Genomic DNA, 20041 nt, shown 5'->3' with positions numbered 1-20041 from the left:
AAATACTTAAAATATGTAAACTAAAACTCTTAGGTAAAAATTATGAACCTACTTGGGGAAAAAGAGACCAACTCATTTAAACATCTGGACAGAGGAAAAGTGAAGAACTTTAAGTCAGTCAACCTGCATCTTGTCATTCACTAGTAGAGTTAATTTGAAGAAAACAACGCTTAAATACTATATGTTATTATCTTACCCATAGAGATGAGAAACAAAATTATGTATGATTACAACTATTTAGACTTGAAGAAAGGCAAAGAATGATAGTCATATTAAATAAGTTTGGTTTCAGATACTGAACGCATTGTGCTGTGCTTTAAAATATACAAAGACTCAGAGAAAAGGCTGCATGGCTAAGTGAGACCTGACTACTAAAAAATTAAAATTAATTCCTTAGTATTACTATTTTCTCTAAATAAGATAGAACAAGTAAGCCAACAGAAAATATATCTCCAATTTTCTGAGTAGTTCTTAGAAAAAATAAGTCTATAGGCAATTAAGGTCCCCATATCTGACATAACAGTCTTGGGACGAAACTGACAGAAGGGCACAGCCCTCCCTGATGACAGGAGTAGAAGGAAAAGCACCATAAAAGGCAAAGGCTACGGGAGGGTGTGTGACAGTCATCCCATTTAAATGATACATTAAGATCCAGTTTTTTTACCTCCGAATAACAACTACTCTTAATGATTGCCATAGATACAGGGACAGTTGTTCCGCTATTCAGAACCCTTAACAATGCTCCACAACCACTGAAAGACACTCTCTTCACAGTTTCCAGGAAGCAAATGTAGATTCAAGAACGGGCATTTTGAAAGAGCATGCAACATAAAATGTGCGATAATAAGGCTGAACAGTTTAGTCACACAGATTTTTCAAGGTAGTGATCTGCAGAGAGATAGCATCTGAGAATTCAAAGCAATCAAAGAAAAAATAAGGCCTGAGAGTTTAAATATACACAGCATTTCAGAAGGATACTGCAGCATCCATCAGAGTCATACTTATAAACGGCCATGAATGTAAGAAGGAGGTTAACTTATTGAGCTTGGTTAAGATACTTTCTCATATATACCACAGATTTGTCAAGCTTCTTGAGACCTTCCTACATTTTATGAGATACGAGTAAAAAGAACTGACACTGATTCAAGATAATGCCACTACTAATGACCACAGTAACAAATGCAAAAAGCTTTTATGTCAGCATGCAATTAGGTCTGTTCAATAGATGAGCTGCTCAGGTGTGGTAAGCAACATCTATTGCATCATATTTACAATACTGCACTAAGGAAAACCCAATTATGAAAAGACGGTATCTCTGATAACGAAAACTGATTTGGGTCATCATAACAAACTAACCAGCCCGGAAAACCAATTAGTGCTTCACATTCATTAAGTCATGTTCATGAAGCAACGAAATGAATTAATAAACAGTATGCACTGTTGAGTTTGATGACCTTGGGTTCAAATTTGAGCTCTTTACACACATACGGATTGATTTAGGAAAGCTATTCTAACTGAAAATCAGTTTCCTTATCTGTAAAATGGGGATGTAACGACCTCCCTACAGCATTTCTTGTGAATATTAAATAAGATAATCTCTCAAAAAATTTATGGTTTCAGGCCTTAGTGCTGGTAATGGTAATGCTGCTGATATTATTAGGTCTGGGGACATAGGATGTCTTCTTTTTCTTCTACTTCATATTCTTCTTTACCAGGGGTCTCAGGAAGAAGGCATGATTGCTGATCTTCAGAAAGGGTTGCTTTTTTATTATTAATGAAGTGGTTCAAAAAGAGTTGCTTTTCTATGAAAACAAAACATGGTAGAAACAGTACACCCCTAAGAAAGCTTAAATCACTATTTTTATCTTGAAGTCACATCTGCTAATTATGTGTGCCTTATTTTGGCTGGTGGAAATGAGAATAACCGCTATTATTGCTAAAAAAGGTCATATAAAATTTCCAATTGATGTACAAAACTATAAAACCCTTCTAGAATTTTTAATTCATCCTCTTAAGTTTAGTAGGCATTACTGAAATATTTGAATGGTACCATAACTAAAGCCGCATAAAATACATTGAAGATCAAGGAAAATATACTGACCTGGAAGAGGTAATACTGTGACTACCACAGTAAATGAAAGATTAGTCACTTAGAACATTGTCGGTTAGATGTGGCTAAGTTCAGCAAGATCATATGATACAAAAAACAACTCCAGAAATTGTTCATGTAAAAGCATTGGTTGGAGGTGATGTACAGTGGGTTAGAATTGAATCTGTTGTCAAAATGTAATAAGTAAATGACAAAACTGTTGTGACATCAATAACAAGGTGGGGAGAGGGGAGTAGTAAAAGTATAGTTTTTGCATGTGATTGAAATGAAGTTGTCATCAGCTTAAAGTCACTGTTTTTAACTATAACATGTTGTCTGTAAGCCTCATGACAGCTACAAAGAAAATACATACAGAAGACACAGAAAAGACAAAAGCAAGGAATCAAAGCGTATCAATATCCAAAAAAATATCAAAGAAACACAAAGGAAGACAGCAAGAGAGAAGAGGGACAAAAGATCTTTAAGACAGACACAATAACAGAATGGCAAAAGTAACTCCTTACTTATCAATAATTACTTTAAACATAAATGGATTAAACTCCCCAATCAAAAGACATAGAGTACCAGATTTTAGCGGCAAAGATTTCAACTTTTCGCCGTTGAGTATTATGATGGCTGTAGGTTTGTCTTAAATAGCTTTTTTTATGTTGAGGTATGTTTCCCCTATACCCAATTTGGTTAAGAGTTTTTACCATAAATGCGTGTTGAATTTTATCAAATGCTTTTTCTGCATCTATTGAGATGATCATGTGATTTCTGTCCTTTCTCTTGTTGATGTGGTGTGTCAAGTTGATTGATTTGCATATGATGAAACATCCTTGTGTCCCTGGGATGAACCCAGCTTGATCATGGTGTATAATTTTTTTTAATGTGTTGTTGGATTCTGTTTGCTAATATTTTGCTCAGAATTTTTGCATCTATGTTCATCAGTGATATCGATGAAACATTATCTGATATAAATCTTAGCAATGTCCTCCAAGGGCAGTCTACCCAGGCCATAGAAATAAAAGCAAAAATAAATAAATGGGACCTAATTAAACTTATAAGCTTTTGCATAGCAAAGGAAACCATAAGCAAAACAAAAAGACAACCTATGGCATGGGAGAAAATATTTGCAAAACATGAGACTGGCAAGGGCTTAATTTTCAGTAAAAACAGCTCATACAACTTAATAAGAAAAAACAACCCAATCCAAAAATGGGCAGAAGATCTAAACAAGCAATTCTGCAATTCTCCAATGAAGACATACGAATGGCCAGTAGGCACATGAAAAAATACTCAATATTGCTAATTATCAGAGAAATGCAAATCAAAACTACAATAAAGTATCACCTCACACCAGTCAGGATGGCCATCATTCAAAGGTCCGCAAATGATAAATGCTGGAGAGGGCGTGGAGAAAAGGGAATGTTGCTGGGAATGTAGTTTGGTGCAGCCATTATGGAAAACATTATGGATATTTCTCAAAAGACTAAAAACAGATCTACAATATGATCCAGCAATCCCACTGCTGGGCATATAACCAGAGGGAACCTTAATTCAAACAAGATACATATACCCCAATGTTCACAGCAGTACCATTTACAATAGCCAAGACATGGAAACAACCTAAATGTCCATTGACAGATGACTGGATAAAGAAACTGTGGTATATTTATACTATGGAATACTACTCAGCCATAAAAAAACAATGAAATAATGCCATTTGCAGCAACATAGATGGACCTGGAGACTGTCATTCTAAGTGAAGTAAGCCAGATGGAGAAAGAAAAATACCATATGATATCACTTATATGTGGAATCTAAAAAAAATTTTTTTTAAAAATACAAATGAACTTACCTACAAAACAGAAACAGACTCTTAGACATAGAAAACAAACTTATGGTTACCAGGGGGGAAGAGGGTGGGAAGGGATAAATTGGGAGCTCGAGATTTGCAGATACTAATACACATAAACTTACATAATGTAATATGTCTCAATAAAAATAAATTTTTAAAGCTATCATAACTCAGACAAACCAGCAGCTTTAGAAAAAAAGACAATGAAAACCTACGACTAAGTAATGGTATATAAAAGAAGAGAAACATATATAATACAGCTTGTGTTTTGAAGTTATGGGTTTTATTTTCAAACAAGACTACTCCCAATTTGAGAACATAATTATAAGCACAAACACTGTTGCAAGCCCGAGAAGTAAAAGAAATAATATATAAATTTTAGGACTGTTTGCAAAATCTGAAATATCAAACACAAATTCTCTGAATCACAAGGATATCTACATTTTATGAAAAAAAACTAGTAAGAAGATTAGTCTTTCTACAAAAGCCCTACAATGTGATAATTTTGAGAATAGGTACAATTACAATGAAAGATGATTAAAAAATTGTATTCCTTGATATTAATATAATTATACTATGAAAGTTAAACTGTCCCCTTACCTGCTCCGGGTTTGCTATGAAGTTTATAGCAGTATGGTGGCGATCATCTTCCTGTAATAAGCTGAATGTAAACTGATAATCAATCAAAAGGCTGTCTGCAGGGGGAAACAAAAACACAATCCTGATATGTATCTTTTTTAATTGATAAAAGTTAGGTGAAAATATATTGCATATTAATATTGAAAATGATTATCATTAATCATTAGTGGACTACTCAAGACTGGTAAATTATAAATCTTTGTCACCAAGCAACAAAAAACAAAATATAATATAGAGTATTTCTAATTCTTTACAAATTCTGTTCATTACTTCTGTTGTCAGCATAGAAGTTCTATAAACACTATAGCTATTCTATTTTGTATGGAAACCATACAAAAGTAAGAGAAGAAATTAAGTTATCCATAATCTTATAACTAGAGAAAAATACTGGTAACATTTAGTGCATTTTATTCCAGTTAAAATTTTGTAAATCGAAAGATAGGCAAAAATTTTGGTAATCTACTTCCACAAAATCAAAGTTCTTTGAAAACATGAACTTTAATAGCTAAATAACATTTCATCATATGCTATAATGCATTTACCTGTCCCTTTATTATTGTGGTTGTTTTTAGTTTCAGCATGTTTAAAATGGCTCTGTGATAAACATATCATTCTACCAAGGTCACTCTTACTAATAATTGGTAAAGAGACGTCAGTGGTAAACATTTTTAAATTTTGTCCATGTATAGTGGTGAAACCACGGTTACAGGTCATGAGGAGCTTCACATGTTATACAAACGTGAAGCATTACTTATAATGTTAAACTGCCACCTTTAGAAAATTTTTCAAATTGTTTAAATAGAGATGACTCCCATTTTTGGGGTACATACCTTTCATGTTATGCCCTGAGCCATTAAACCCTACTAAAATAAAAAGTAAAGACAGGGAAAATATCACTGGATTTATTATCAAGACATCATTCTTCATGTGGCTTACAATGTACTTGATAAGATCCACCCTATAAATTTCCTGTGTAATTTAGTATAAGACAACAACTTTGTCTTTGTAAGAATTTATAGGCATCCTTCTATGTGATAATGAGAACTACGTCATAGGTCATATTTCTGCTTTTCATCTCACTGCCAGAAAATGCACAGGCAAATTCAACGGGCCAGTCTTATTCTAGGGACCGGAAATATATAAAAATCAAAGATACAAAATTCTGTCCTCAAGCAAATTATACTCTATTGAACAGACAATGAAAATTAATAAACAATTTAAGCGTATAGTATAACAGATGACAGTAAGTGTAAGAGTAATAAGCCAGTGGAGAGGAGAGGAACTGCTGTTCAGGCAGGCGTACGCTTGCAACTTTGAAAAGGAAAATTGAAGATCAAAGACAGTAAGAGAATAAGCCATGGAGTTTCCTGGAGAAAATGGAATCCAGGCAAAGGAAACAAGTTCAAAAACCTCAATGAAAGAACAAGTCTTAGCTGTGATTCTTGTAAACAGGCTGTGGTAAGAATGCAAACAAGAGGTGATGGTAGATGTGGTAACAGCAGTGAGGTCATGAGAAGGGCCCGACACACAGAGTGTATGCAGAAGGTGTAACAAACAGGATTAGCTAAATAAACAGACGTTGCATTTGAAAGAAGCAAGGGTAAAGTTTTTTTTTGACCCAAGCCAAGCAAAATGTCAGCATTAACTGAGATGGCTGAGAAGAAAGGGTTTTGCGTTGGGAGTTTGGAATAATTAGAAGCTTAGTTCTGAAGATGTTAAATCTGTGTTACTTATTGAATACCTAAGTGATATGTTGAACTCAGCAGTCAGGAGATAGAATACCTAAGTGATATGTTGAACTCAGCAGTCAGGAGATAGCAATTTAGAAACCTTCCGCATTTTAGATGGAATTTAAAGCCATGAACTCAAGAAATCACCAGTTGCTGATAGGGAAGAGGCCCAAGGGATGAGCCCCCGGGGCAAACCAAAGTCACACAATCCGATCCTCAGGAAGAGCCCACAAGGGAGACTGAGAGGGCAGCCATGAGGCAGGAACAAAAGCAGAATTCAGTGCCAGGGGGGCCACGAAAAGAGACTGGGGACCACCCTGGTCCGCTGCAGCTGAGAGGGTTTTCAGAAGTAGGGCTGCAATACTGAGGAAGAAGATACCTGTTCAGAATGAAGGGAAAACACCACTGAGGGAAAGTAGACATTTCAAAACTGTTTTCAAATACGTGTCTGCCTAATTACCTTTACGTTTTCCTCCCTTGAAACTGAGCACTAGGAAGTGAGGAGTAGACGCCCTCAGGAGGCAGGGACTGGGTGACCTGGGCAGCTCCGGTCAGAGGCTGCAGTGCCCCAGGCCTAAGGACGTTCTTCTGCCTTTATGGATTCCAGCCCTCAGCCACAATCACCAAATTCTCGGCCAGGCATTCAAGCTTGATTTCTCTCTTGCTTATTTATCATAGTTGCAGATACAAGATCAGAACAAAGTATACGATGCAACCATCAACCCTAACGTCACTTGACAACAGCCCCAAGAAACTCCTGCTGCTGAGCCCAAAGGGTGGAGCCTTGTAAACCACGCCCACCCTACAGAAGGCGAGCAGAGAGGGAGCCTGTGTTGCTGCAGGAAACACAGCAAAGTGTTAAGCTATATTAAAGCTCAAGTGGTAAGTACACAATTTTAAAATCATGTATACTACAAAAGTATATTTATATGTATATACATAAAATATATATATACTATAGTGTCCAGCATATTTAAAATTTTTCATAGTTAAAAAAGATGAACTGTATTCTGCATGTTTAAATATATTAATGACTAGAGACAATTATTTGAAAATTTTGTGAATAGAAAAAATACCAAGGATATATTTCAAAGCTTGAAGAAACCATAAATACTATACGAACCAATCCTCTGATTTCATAGACTGAGCCCTGTCAGTTGGAACAGCTAAAATGATATAGCTAGCTCTTAAATATATTGGCTAACAATCAGCAAACTATCTCTGATAATTTCAGGAAATTTTAGACATTGGCAATTAATTTCCCAATTATACCTAAAAATGAAGTCTACAAATACGGGCAAATGGATATGAAGAAGAGCCACTCGTTTTTATATCTCTCTCACGTTTTATATGAACTTGGTACACCTTAAAGTTAGTATGAGTCTGCTTATACTTCTGGCTCCGAATTCTGACTGTATAGATGATTAAAAAAAAAAACATGAAAACAAAGAGAAAGGAAAAGGTGACATCTTTCGTATTGTTAAGTTAGTCTGACTCGCACAGTATGCAAGAAAAAAAAGAAAATCTAAAAAACCCCACATAATTAAAGATAAAAGGTGAGCTAACACTGAAGACTACAATAAAAAGAATTAAATAAGTTAAAACTGTAAGAAACAAGACAAACAAAAAGTGATGATATAATGGCAAAATTAAAAATAACAAATCAGAAAATAAAAGGATTAAAATGACATGATTCTGTATCAGTGCTATGTAGGTCAAATCTGAAAAAATCTCCCAGAATAGAACAAAGATGAAAATCATTCAGAAGGAATATTAGGCATATAAATTAACAATACATGCATGGATAATGTTATTAAAACAGATACAACAAATTGAAAAGAAGCACATATAACACATGTCAAATGTATGGTAAAAAATCGGTTGAAGATTCAAATCTAAATACTGAAAGGAAATACCCTGCACAAAAGATAAAGAGAATCCAGCATTATTCATAATATCCCAAAAGTAAAAACAACCCAAATATCCATCATTGGTGAATGGTAAACAAAACGCAGTATGTCCATACAATGGGATACTATTTGGCTATGAAGAACAGCGTACTGATACCTGCTATAACACGGGCGAACCTTGAAAACATTACGATAAATAAAAGAAGCCATCACAAAAGACCACATATTTCGTGACATCATTTCTACAGTGTGTCAGAGTAGACCAATCCATAGAGACAGAAAAAAAGATTACCCCAGCTAGGGGAAAGAATGAGAAGTGACTGCTGATACGGACTGGGCTTCTCTTTGGAGAGAGAATGCCATTCTAAAAGTAGACAGTGGTGGTGTTTGCACAACCTCGTAAATATATCAAAAATCACTGAATTGTACACTTTAAAGGGGTGAGATTTTAGGAATATGAATTATATCTCAGTAAAGCTGTTATTAAAAAAATACCATAGACATTCAGGCATGTCCATGTGAGCATGTTCACACACACACACACATGCACACACGCACACATGCACACACGCACACACACATTCACATGCATTCAGACAAATGAGTTATTTACGTAACAAGATTAGGCAAGAGGCTAGGTGGTCTTAAGTAACAATATAGGGCAAAAGACAAGAAACAGGAGCAATATTTTACGGAATATGTACACTCAACATCCTGTCTACATAGAAAAACAACAAAAAGATCATCTCAGGTAAGTAAATGCCCTAGAAATATGTGATCTACATACTCAACCTGAAGAAAAAATTCATACACATACTACAACTAAGAGACAAAGAGAGATATGGAAATAGCATAGCAAAAAGATCTGTCAGTGAACAGATGACAGATTTCAAGTAGAACAAAAGAAAACAAAGTAATCTTTTTATGTCTAAAATCAGATTGTGTACCAAGAAATATTATACAAGTAAAAAGCTACTAAAATAAGAGACAATTTCAATATGTGGTCAAATATAATATAAAAATATAAATACCTACAGCTCTTATTGGGGGGCTATTTTAATATGTTGGGGATTCTGCTTATCTCTCCACCAAAAAGAAAAATAAAACTGCCCTAAATACTGTACCTACACTGTTAGTCCTAATATCTAAGATCTCCAGATCCCTTTCCATGTGTATCATTTGCTGATAATAAAAGTATTCTGAGAGTACAGAGTGTTTGACTTCTATAAGCCGTTTTGGAAATTGAACACAACATAATTAATGCATAATTAAAGTACATGTGGAAATTGAAATCAAGAATGATGTCAGGCAAAAAAGAATTAAATGGATAAAAATTAAATGGAGAGCACAGGATTTCAACAGAAGGCAACAACATGGAGACTTACAACATTGCTTCAAAGGAGATGAAATTTCTGAATGGGTAAAGAAAAGCAATTATTTGTCAGTGTCAAAGGAAGCAAGGCAGATAACTATTTCTATGTCCAGATACTAAGGTATTGACATTGGGAAAGAAAAAACAGTTAACACTTCCCTTAGAGAACAGACAGGATATAACAAGTTTCAGTCGAAGTTAAGACAGTAGAGTTCCAAAAAGAGTAAGAATATACCCCGGTGATTTAATTTTTAAATAAAAACATTTTTAAAGGAAAGAAAGAGTAATAACCCAGAAGCAATGAGTATACTTAGCTCCGAGGTTCTTGTTTCTAAATACCATTCTCCAGTATAAGGAACCATGGCTTCTTGGGAAAATGGAAGATTTCAGGGCTGGGCAGAAAAGTACAAGATGAGTCTGAAATATTTCGTGGTGTCAGAAAATAAGGAAATGCTCAGAAAATGAGAGTCTTGCAAAAAGAACACAGGAGCCAATTTGAGGAAGTTCCCAACAGCCAAATCTAGAGCAATTTCAGCAATAAAATAAAGAATGATAGTAATTTATTATAAGCCATTATATATATATATTTATATAAATATATATATATATATATATATATCCATGGATCTATATTGATAAATACAAATAAGTGAATAAACACGTAGATGAAGGAGAAGGGACAGCTCTTCCTTATAGTTAATAAAGGTGGAAGAAGTGATGGAATAGAAAATCACTTGGCAAACACATCAATGTATGGTAAAAACAGTGGATAGTATGATAAAAAATAGGATATTTACAAAATCTCCAAGAATTTCCTCATAATATACTCATTAAATACAATAAGAAACAGTAACTTTAGAGTGGACTTTAGACTTCACACATTAACAGCTGATCAAAGATAACACCATCAATAATGGAACAAACTGAAATATCTATGTATCTGTGATCTAAGAAGGCAAACATGCCAGGATCACAAGTGAAATCCACCTTGGTTTGTGTATGCTATATCACATGACACTGTTCATACAAATTTCAGCTGATTTGGAAACCAGAATATTTATTCTATAAACTCTGAATTTTTTCAGAAATTTTTAATTGAAGTATCTTGAGAAAGGAACTAAGACCTAATGATTTGCTTTTTTACTGGTGAGTACTGTATTTCACTTTTAATTTAGCATTATGCACAGGATTTAAGGAGATTGCAATTGAAATATCCCATTTACCAACTGGGTTATAGTAAGCAGGGTAATTAACCTCAGTGAGATTCAATGGCACAACAGGTTAAAACCGCCTATCTCACCGGATTGCTCTGTGGGTTACATGTAATTGTGTTAGTATGTACTTGGCTTGATTGTCTCATAAAATAAAGGCATCCAATAAATATTTCACTTTCCTTATTCACTATATTGTCTCTGAAAGAATTCTAAAAAATTTCAAAACTCAAACCGACTCTCTTACATGTATTTATATACAGTTACATATTTGTTAATAAATATATGAGTTCATGACCATGTATTTGGCGATCCTGAGGGATCTGAAAGGATGTACATAGATACTGACAAAGCATCAAGAATCCAAATATGTTTTAAATAATGGTATATGTACATGTATTTGCCAGTTGAGACAATTGTTTAGTAAATGATAAAACCTACGTGAATGTAAATTCAAGTATACTCACAGTCTAAATGCATCATAGTCACATTTAAAATGTAGCTCCAGAAATAACGTCTCAGAAAATGAACTAAAATGGTGTCTTTCATCTCTATTGCCCTCATCAACCTGTTTGACACACTGCAAGCAGACTGATTATTTTAAAATTAAAAGTGAACGTTTTACTCTCCTCTTAACACCCTTCAGCGGCTTCTCATTTTTCTTACGATAAAGACCAAAATGCTTACATGTTCCATAAAGCACTGTGTCATTTAGAGCCTACAGATCTCACACACCTCATCTCCTACCTCTCTCCACCTAGTTCAGTGTGTTAAAATGTTTAGTGTCTCATCTGCCCTGTTCCTTCCAACCACTGATTTGGTGCATGCTGCCCCCAACGATTCTACTTCCTCCCATCCTCATGCCATCGCCGCTCCACTACCAAGTCATCTTCCACATCATAGCTTCATCATTCTCTTGCCTCACCCACTTCTACTCCCTGTCCCACAAATTAGGTCAGGCTCTCTTGTAATCTCTTGTAATATATTCCCAAAGCATCTATCATCTTTATTCAGAGTTCTTATGACAATCATACCTAGGTAATTATATAACACGTTTAATATCTATTTTCTCTACTACTTTATAAGCTTCAATGGAGCAGAACCCATTTTGCTCTCTGTAATATCCCCAGAGTCCAACAAAGTAGTTAGTCAATAGATAAATGCTGAATGAATAAACAAAAGTGAGTCAATTCCAATAACTGACAGTCTCTCCAAGTTCTAACAGGGTAACTCTTCAGTAAGTAAATTAAGGGCAAAAAAAATGTTACCTTTGTGCAAATTAAATGAAATAATTAATATAAAATTGTTTTGCATATAATACATATGCAATAACTACTAGTATTTCCTTGTGCTATCCGTGCTTACAATTATTAATTAAGAATTTCTATTGAGCTTGGGACATTTAGGATAATTCCAAAGGTAAAACCTGTTGCAGGAATTTTGCAACGTCAATGTTCCCTAGATAAAACATCACAGAAAAAGCACAGAATCTTTGTTGTTATCCATATTCTAAATGACTGATTGTGTAGACTACGATATACACTTAAACTCACTGAGCCTTATTTTTTCATCAATGAATAAGAGAGGATGGGCCGTGATCACCAATGCCTATACATCAATGATTCTAGTGGTTTTCATATAATATACCATGATCTCTTCAGAAGCCACCTTCCTTTACTTCTTAGTATCTCCAAGTAGCTAAACCTTCCATTAATCTGCAATGACATATGGAAATCTGCTTAGATTTTATTTGAAGCAAATGTTCCATAGACTAAGTAGAAAAATAAAGATTGAAGCTCATTTTTATTCAAATGAATGGCTGATGCTTAAAGCTTTCCAATGATGAATGGTACTACTTTATGAAAATAAATTAAAAAATAAAGGTAAAGCAACTTTTACTTGATAGCCTATAACATGATCTCCAAACATTTTTGGTCAAATACCCCATCAGTAAAAATACTTGCCCACACAGCCACAATGCATGTGTATTCATTTATTTATTAATAATTTATGTGTGTCCTCCTAGTATGTATTTACTGAGAGCCTACCCAGAAGCCACAGATTTTCTAAGTATGGGTTCCAGCAAGAGAAGGTCCTGGGTTCAGAGACTTTCATTCTAGTGAGTAAAGAAAATCCACATTCAAGTAAACAAATAAGTGAGATAACTGTATACTGTGTAAGTGTTAGGATGGGGGGAAAAAGGTTACTGTGATACCCAAGGGAGTCCACTTCAGGGAGAAGCAGAGTATTGGTTAGGGATGGAGTAGCTGAGACAGAGGATATAGTAAATGCAAAGGCCATGATCTTAGGTAAAGTTTGGGGTATTTAAGAACAAGCAGATTAAGTCATTAAGAACTTTATAAAAATAAAATGACTGCCATATAAATTCCCAAATGTTTAGGAATCTGATCCTGGACTCTATTTTGTTCATTGATTCTTATATCAGAATAGGAACCAATACAGTTAGAGTTACAATAAGTCTGGGTATCCGTCAGGTGGGGATTTCTCACTCTTCTTCCTTTTCATAATTTTACTGTATATTCTAAAAGTGTATTCTTTAAAATAAAATTTAATGTAATTTATTCATGCATATCCTTCAAAAACCTGAACTGAATGAAATTCTAATTGGAAATGCATAAAATTTATATATATATATCAATCTTTTAAAGTATGGCTATTTTCATATGAAGACTTCTCATTTGAGTAATTTTGAATTTTCATTTGTTTAGGTCCTGTTTTGATTTTCTTTAACATGGTGTTTTTATTTTATTCACATAAAAACAACTCTTAGGCTAAACATAGTGCAAATTTTTGTTGTTCAAGTTTTACCACCTGTGGTCAAGAGTCAGTGGTACAGACCCAGAGGTGGGTACAGACTCAGACTACCTGGATTGAAACTGGCTTTGACATTCCTAGCTGGGTGATCTTATACAGATGAATTAAACTTTCTCTGCCTTTGTTCCCTCAAATAAAAAATGGGGATAAAAAGTATACCCTTCTCATTTGAGGATTAAATAATCTAATAAATATAAACGGCTTAGACTAGCCTAGCACAGTAAGTGCTCAACAAAGTTTAACTGGTATTATCATCATTTTAAAATCAGGTGGTTTTCCAGTTTTATTCAACAAATATTTCTAAATAATGAGCTATATATCTGTAAAAAAGAAAAAGTGGTTCAGAATAAGAGTATTGTATACGTTACTACCAGTTTTATGTAAAATGGTTCTCAGGACATAATTTACTTAAAAAGGCATGCATTCAGCATTTAGAAATGCACACTCAGCATCCTTATACCAATAAGGAGCTATTAACCCTTGCGCAAGGCAGATGCATCCCCATGCCATGCCACTGGGCTTAGTAAGAAAAGTTAAGTACTGGAGATCAGCCCCACTTCCTTGCAGACGGCACTTGTGCAGAGGGCAGACTGCACGGGAGCCCAGCTGGGAGGTGTTCAGACAGTTTTGTTTTCCTCCTTAAATTTTTTGTGTTTTGTTTAAATATTTTTACATGGAGTCTGTGTCACTTACATAGCCAGAATAACACTTTTATTTAAAAATATACAGTCAAATAAGTTTTTCATCTCTCTTCTAGATTAATTCAATAGCACTTTTTTCCTCTCAAATATTTCTTGTAATTGTGTTATATTGTACTTTAGTTTGAAACATACTAAAATATTAAACAATTTTGTAATAAAAATGTTTAAATACTGAGATATAAGCTTCAGAAAATTTAATAAAAACACTGATGAATCAAAGAACAAGATTAAAATGCCAACCATGAGGCATCTATGTTTTGTCAGATAATCATCAGTCCATCAAGTCTTCAATCTGTGAAATATAAGAATTCAGATACTCTGTGTTCATTAGGGTCACTTCTGTTCTACTTGCAGATGGACCAGCCAAACCCTATCTAGAATTCTATTTATATTTATCAGGGAAAAAGTCATATAAACAATTAACTAAGAAAGTAGAATATATTTTGCTTAAAATAGGAAAACTTTTAAATTCTGTTTTAGAACAAAACAGAATAGTTACACTAAGTATAAGATTAACACAAGTTTTAATTGCTTTCATTGTTTTGTATGACATAGCATTTTAAGTGATTAAATTGAGATTGATTTTTATTAATTTACTGCTATAATAACACTTACTAGAAACATTACCTCTTATTTATCAAACAAAAGAAAAGAAATCAAATCCAATAAATGATATGCCAATAAACAATGTCTTTCAGTATGACATAACCATTAATTACATAAGTCAATAATAATTAAAGGGTTTACAGTGAGATGACTGGATAAATTTACTTTAGTAATATAAACTAAGTGAAGATGTGATAGGTAGTAGAAGTGAGCATTGACTATAAAAGTAGTAATTAATTTTATTACTCTTAAAAGAGGCAGTGTACTATTTTAATCACATAACTGCATCTAAATAGGAATAAAAGAAAATCAAAGTGTAAAACAGTAATTTTTGAAAGAGTAAAGGGTGAAGAAAGCCCAAACATATGAGATTACTTGGAAAATACAATAAGTGGCAGTTCGGACACTGCATGCACTTGAAGAATTAATGTAGTAGGAGCATAAAGTAGATGACTTCAGTAAGTGATTTTCTGTACTCTGCTTCTACTCATTGAAATACTTCCTCTACATAACATTTTCATAGTCCAGTTTTTCATTTTGTGTTTAAGGTTTTCTTATAATTTTTATTGTAACTTAAAAGAAAGAATTCAAGAAAAAAGAAACTATAATACTTTGTGACTACTGGTTTTTATATTTGCAAAGATAAATTGCCATTCAGTGTTTACAAGAGTCAACCAAATTAGGCATCATTGCTAGAAACTTTCTTTCCTCCACGTGATACAGAAGAGCTATCTACTACATTTGGTTTGGGGTTTTAAACTGAAGCTTGAAAAACTACGAAGACAGTACAACTACTGGAGTATTACTTTCAATTAAGTTAACACCAGCATGCACTCAATTGCTTCAAGTTACAATATGGACCTGCATTTTAAATTTCAGTCTAATCTTTTAAATCAGAATAGTTTCCATTAACACTATTACAAGAACTACTGACCTTTTCTTTTTTTTTTAACACCATTTCCTTTAAAAGTTATGAAGTTTAAGATCTCATAACAAATGGCAAGACTGCCATCTAGTGCTTCATGATTGTTCCTTTAACATTTTTAAAAGAGGGTGGGAGTCCTCTGTAACAGATGAGATGTCCAGTATGGTAGCCACTATTCACATGTACCTACTGAGTAACTGAAGTATGACTGATTTGAATTGGGACTGCCATAATGATAGAATACAAACTATATTCCAAACACTGCACTTGAAGAAAAACTGAAAAAGAAAAAGATGCCATTGATGATTTTCATATACTGTTACATGTTAAAATGACATTTCAGATATGCTGAGTTAAAAAAAAATATATTATAGTTGATTTCACCTGTTTACTTTGACTTTCGTGATATAGCTAGCAGGAAATTTTGAATTACACACGTGGCTCATATTAATTTTGGATACCACTGATCCAGAAGAAAAATCCAGAGACCAGCTTAGTCTCAAATATAAAAGGCTTAAATATTAGTATATTTATTATTTCTAAAAAGTGGATCATAATTTATTTGTGTCCATAATTACAACTAATTACAACAAAAATTCAATTACAACTGTTGAAGAATCAAACAAGAATTTCTAATTTTAAAAAATCAGATAAAAATATGTCCCCATAAAATACAAGATGTTTGAGAGAAGAAAAATAAAATGAATATGGAAAATATAGACAATAAGGATAATTTTAAAGTCATAGAAAATAGACAATTTAAGTGCCAGTAAGAATAATAACTGCAAGTAGATCGAAACATATTAAATAGGTATATGACCACATGATGCAAAAACAACGAATCCAGCTTTCACCTTTGGGAGATATTGAGCAAACAGTTCTTTATTTTGAAAACTAGTAAACTGAAAAAAAAAGGATCATAGCATCTATCATGCCTTTCATACATGACTACAGCAATGAGTAAGCAAATATCTCATGAGAAGAAATTTGTTTTTTCATAAGGATTCCAAACAGGAAACAAAGAAGGGGCTAAAAAAATCAGTTTGTAACATCTAATCAATTACAATCTAAACACCGAGCATCAGTGTCTGCTAAGAACATAAAGACTAGCAAGCATCACGTGCTTCTCCTATGTGAAGAACATAAACCCACATGTGAAATAGTGTTTCCTCCAAAACCATATGGGAACCAGATTAAACCTCTAAATCAGGGCTTCTCAACCCCAACACTGCTGCAATTTGGGGCCAGGTAATTCTCACCCTAAGGAGCTGTCTGTGCACAGAAGGGTTTTTAGCAGCACTCCTGACCTTCACCCACTAGATGCCCATGGGACCCGTAACCCTGTGCATAGCTGTGATACACAGAAATGTCTCCAAACACTGTCATGTGTCCCAAAGGCTACAAAAACACCTTAATTAGATTTGGGATTTTTTTTATGCCACATTCTCAATAAAATTAGAAAATAAAAGATGGTTTTAATAAGATTTACTTAATTGAAATTAAGAAAATTCTTATATAATATACAAAAACAAGATAAAAATTGAACCATAAACTATGCAGAAAATAATGCTTTTAAGAAAACTTATACCAAGTGACCAAATGTAGGCAAAACAACACCAGTTAAAAAGTACATAAGAGGAAGAAATTACTAAAAGAGAAAACCTAAAACTGATGAACTAGAAAAGGATGAATAAACCCAAAAGCTCATGCTATAATATGGATTTTTAAAGAGATGGGAAAAAAACTACCAATAAAAAAGCACCTGACCCAGAGATCTTAGTTGAATTTAGCTAATCTTTAAAGTTCTCTTAACTTTTTTAAACTATTCTTTTAAAAAAAAAGCTTAAAATAAAAATAAAACAGCAATCTTGTCAAATTCATTTTTTAAAAACGATTACCATAATTACACAATATGAAGTTAGAAAAGAAAAGCTAAACATTACAGTCTAGGTCATTTTACTTAAAATATACAAATATACTCTGCATTCATTTATACTGAAAATAATCCTAAATAAAATATAAACAAATATTATTTAGCAGTAGCCGCAATAGTAATATGCCATGACTATGTTTGGTTTACCCCAGAATGAAAAGATGTTTAATTAATTAAAATCTGTAAATGCAGTTTCACATTTAACAAGGTTAAAAAAAAAAGTCATTCATGATGAAATCTTGTAGCACATTAATATAGACAGGAATTTTCTTAACTTGATACAGGGAATATTCCATAAATTACAGCAAACGCTACTTGTTGGTAACGCCTACTACTATCATATTTTTAGTACTGAAAGAGAGATCCCTATCGTCCCAATAAAGGGATAAAAAATAAGGGGATTGGAAAGTGAGGAATAAGACAGCCCTTATTTGCCTGTAGTATAATTAACTGCATTTAAAAATCAAACCTCCATAAACAACCAGAATCAATAGCAGAGTTCACTGAAGTTGATGAATACCAGATCAGTGTACTAAAATGAATTTTATTCTTACATATTGAACATATATAAAGTATAGAATGCAATTTTAAAAGATACTATTTGAAATAGCAACAAAGTATTAGGAGATTCATACTTTACATACCTAACAAAACATGTTCAAGACACAAACACATGAAATTGAACTCAACACTACTAGTCATAAGATAAATGCACATTAAAACCACAAGATACTACTACACATACTCTAGAATGGCTATAATCAAGAAGACAGATAATGTGTTGATGAGAATGTGGAAAAACAGACATTTATAAATTGATAGTAAGGATGTAAAATGGTACAGCCATGCTATAAAGTCATCTGGCAGTTTCTTAAACACAATCAGATCACATGACCTAGCAATTCTACTCCTAGAAATCAACCCAAGAAAAATAAAAATAAATGTGTACACAAAGACCATCTAAATATTCATATCAGCATTTTTGATAATAGCCAAAGCCTAGAGGTAATCCCAATATCCATCAACTGCTGAATGGACCCAAAAAAGTGGTACAGCCATATAGTGTTATCCTATCCATTAATTTTTGAAACTAAAATTACTATATTAAGTAAAATAGAAACATCTTATGATCATCTCAATGGATGTAGAAAAAGTGTACGACATAAGCAAATATCCACTCTTGATAAAAACACTCAACTAAGTAGGAATAGAAGGGAATTTCCTCAACCTGATAAAGACATCTAGGAAAAACCTACATCATACTTAATGGCGAAAGACTGAAGCTCCCCCTCTAAGATCAGGAAAAAGACAAAAATATTTGCATGTCCACCACACATATTTTCACATGATACCAGAGGTATCAATACAATACGGGAGGGAAAAAGGCATTCAGAGAGAAAAGGAAGTAATCAAATTCCATTATTTGCAGAACACATTGTTGTCTATGTATGATGGAATCTACAAAAACAAAAAGGTACTAAAACTAAAGAGTGAGTTTAGTAAAATTGAAGGATACAAAATCAATATAAAAATCAAGTGTAGTTGTACATAACAAACACAATCAGAAATGAAATATTTAAAGATATTATTTACAATAGCATCAAAAATATAAAACATGCAGGAATAAATCTGACTGCAAAAGATCTGCACAGCAAAAACTACCAAATATTGCTGAGAATAAATTAAAGAATACTTAAGAAAAAAAGATATACTATGTTCTTGGGTCAAAAGTCTCACTATAGTTACTAATTCTCTTAAAATTGATCTATAAACTAAATACACTCTCAACCAAATCCTAGCATGTGTCTTTGGAAACTTAACAAGCAGATTCTAAAATTCATATGTAAACACATAGGAAATGCCAAAACAAGTCTGAAAAGGAAGAACAAAATTGGAGAGTAAATACTACATCATTTCAAGACTTCTTATAAAGCTACAGTAATCGTGTTATGTTGACACAAAAATGCACAGATAAAGTAACAGAACAAAATAGAATCCAGAAATAGTCTTATATAGTTTTATACACATATATGAATCACTATATGTTTTTGAGAGGTACAAAGGCAATTCATTGGTTTAAGGATAATCTTTAAAGAAATGGTGCTCAAACATTTGAATATCCTATGAAAATAACACTGGTACATCCCTTGAAATATACACAAATGGAGTTAATCCTCAAAATGGACTATATAATTAAATGGAAAACCTAAAAATATAAAACTTCTGGAA

General features: G+C 33.3%; 1 protein-coding gene across 5 annotated transcripts in view; it reads right to left on the bottom strand.

Moving 5' to 3' along the window:
- Positions 1–20041, bottom strand: part of ATRNL1 (attractin like 1) — a 626998-nt gene that overhangs the window by 399583 nt on the left and 207374 nt on the right. For all 5 annotated transcript variants that reach the window (XM_072971947.1, XM_072971950.1, XM_072971948.1 and 2 more), the window contains one exon: positions 4551–4645. In XM_072971947.1, coding sequence (XP_072828048.1) covers positions 4551–4645 — 95 coding nt within the window. The remainder of the gene's footprint in view (positions 1–4550; positions 4646–20041) is intronic.

The sequence above is a fragment of the Vicugna pacos genome, chromosome 11 (assembly GCF_048564905.1).
Source record: "Vicugna pacos chromosome 11, VicPac4, whole genome shotgun sequence".
In the NCBI taxonomy this organism is placed as follows: Eukaryota; Metazoa; Chordata; class Mammalia; order Artiodactyla; family Camelidae; genus Vicugna; species Vicugna pacos.
The sequence above is the reverse complement of the archived record's forward strand: the minus strand, read 5'-3'. Positions and strand labels throughout refer to the sequence as shown.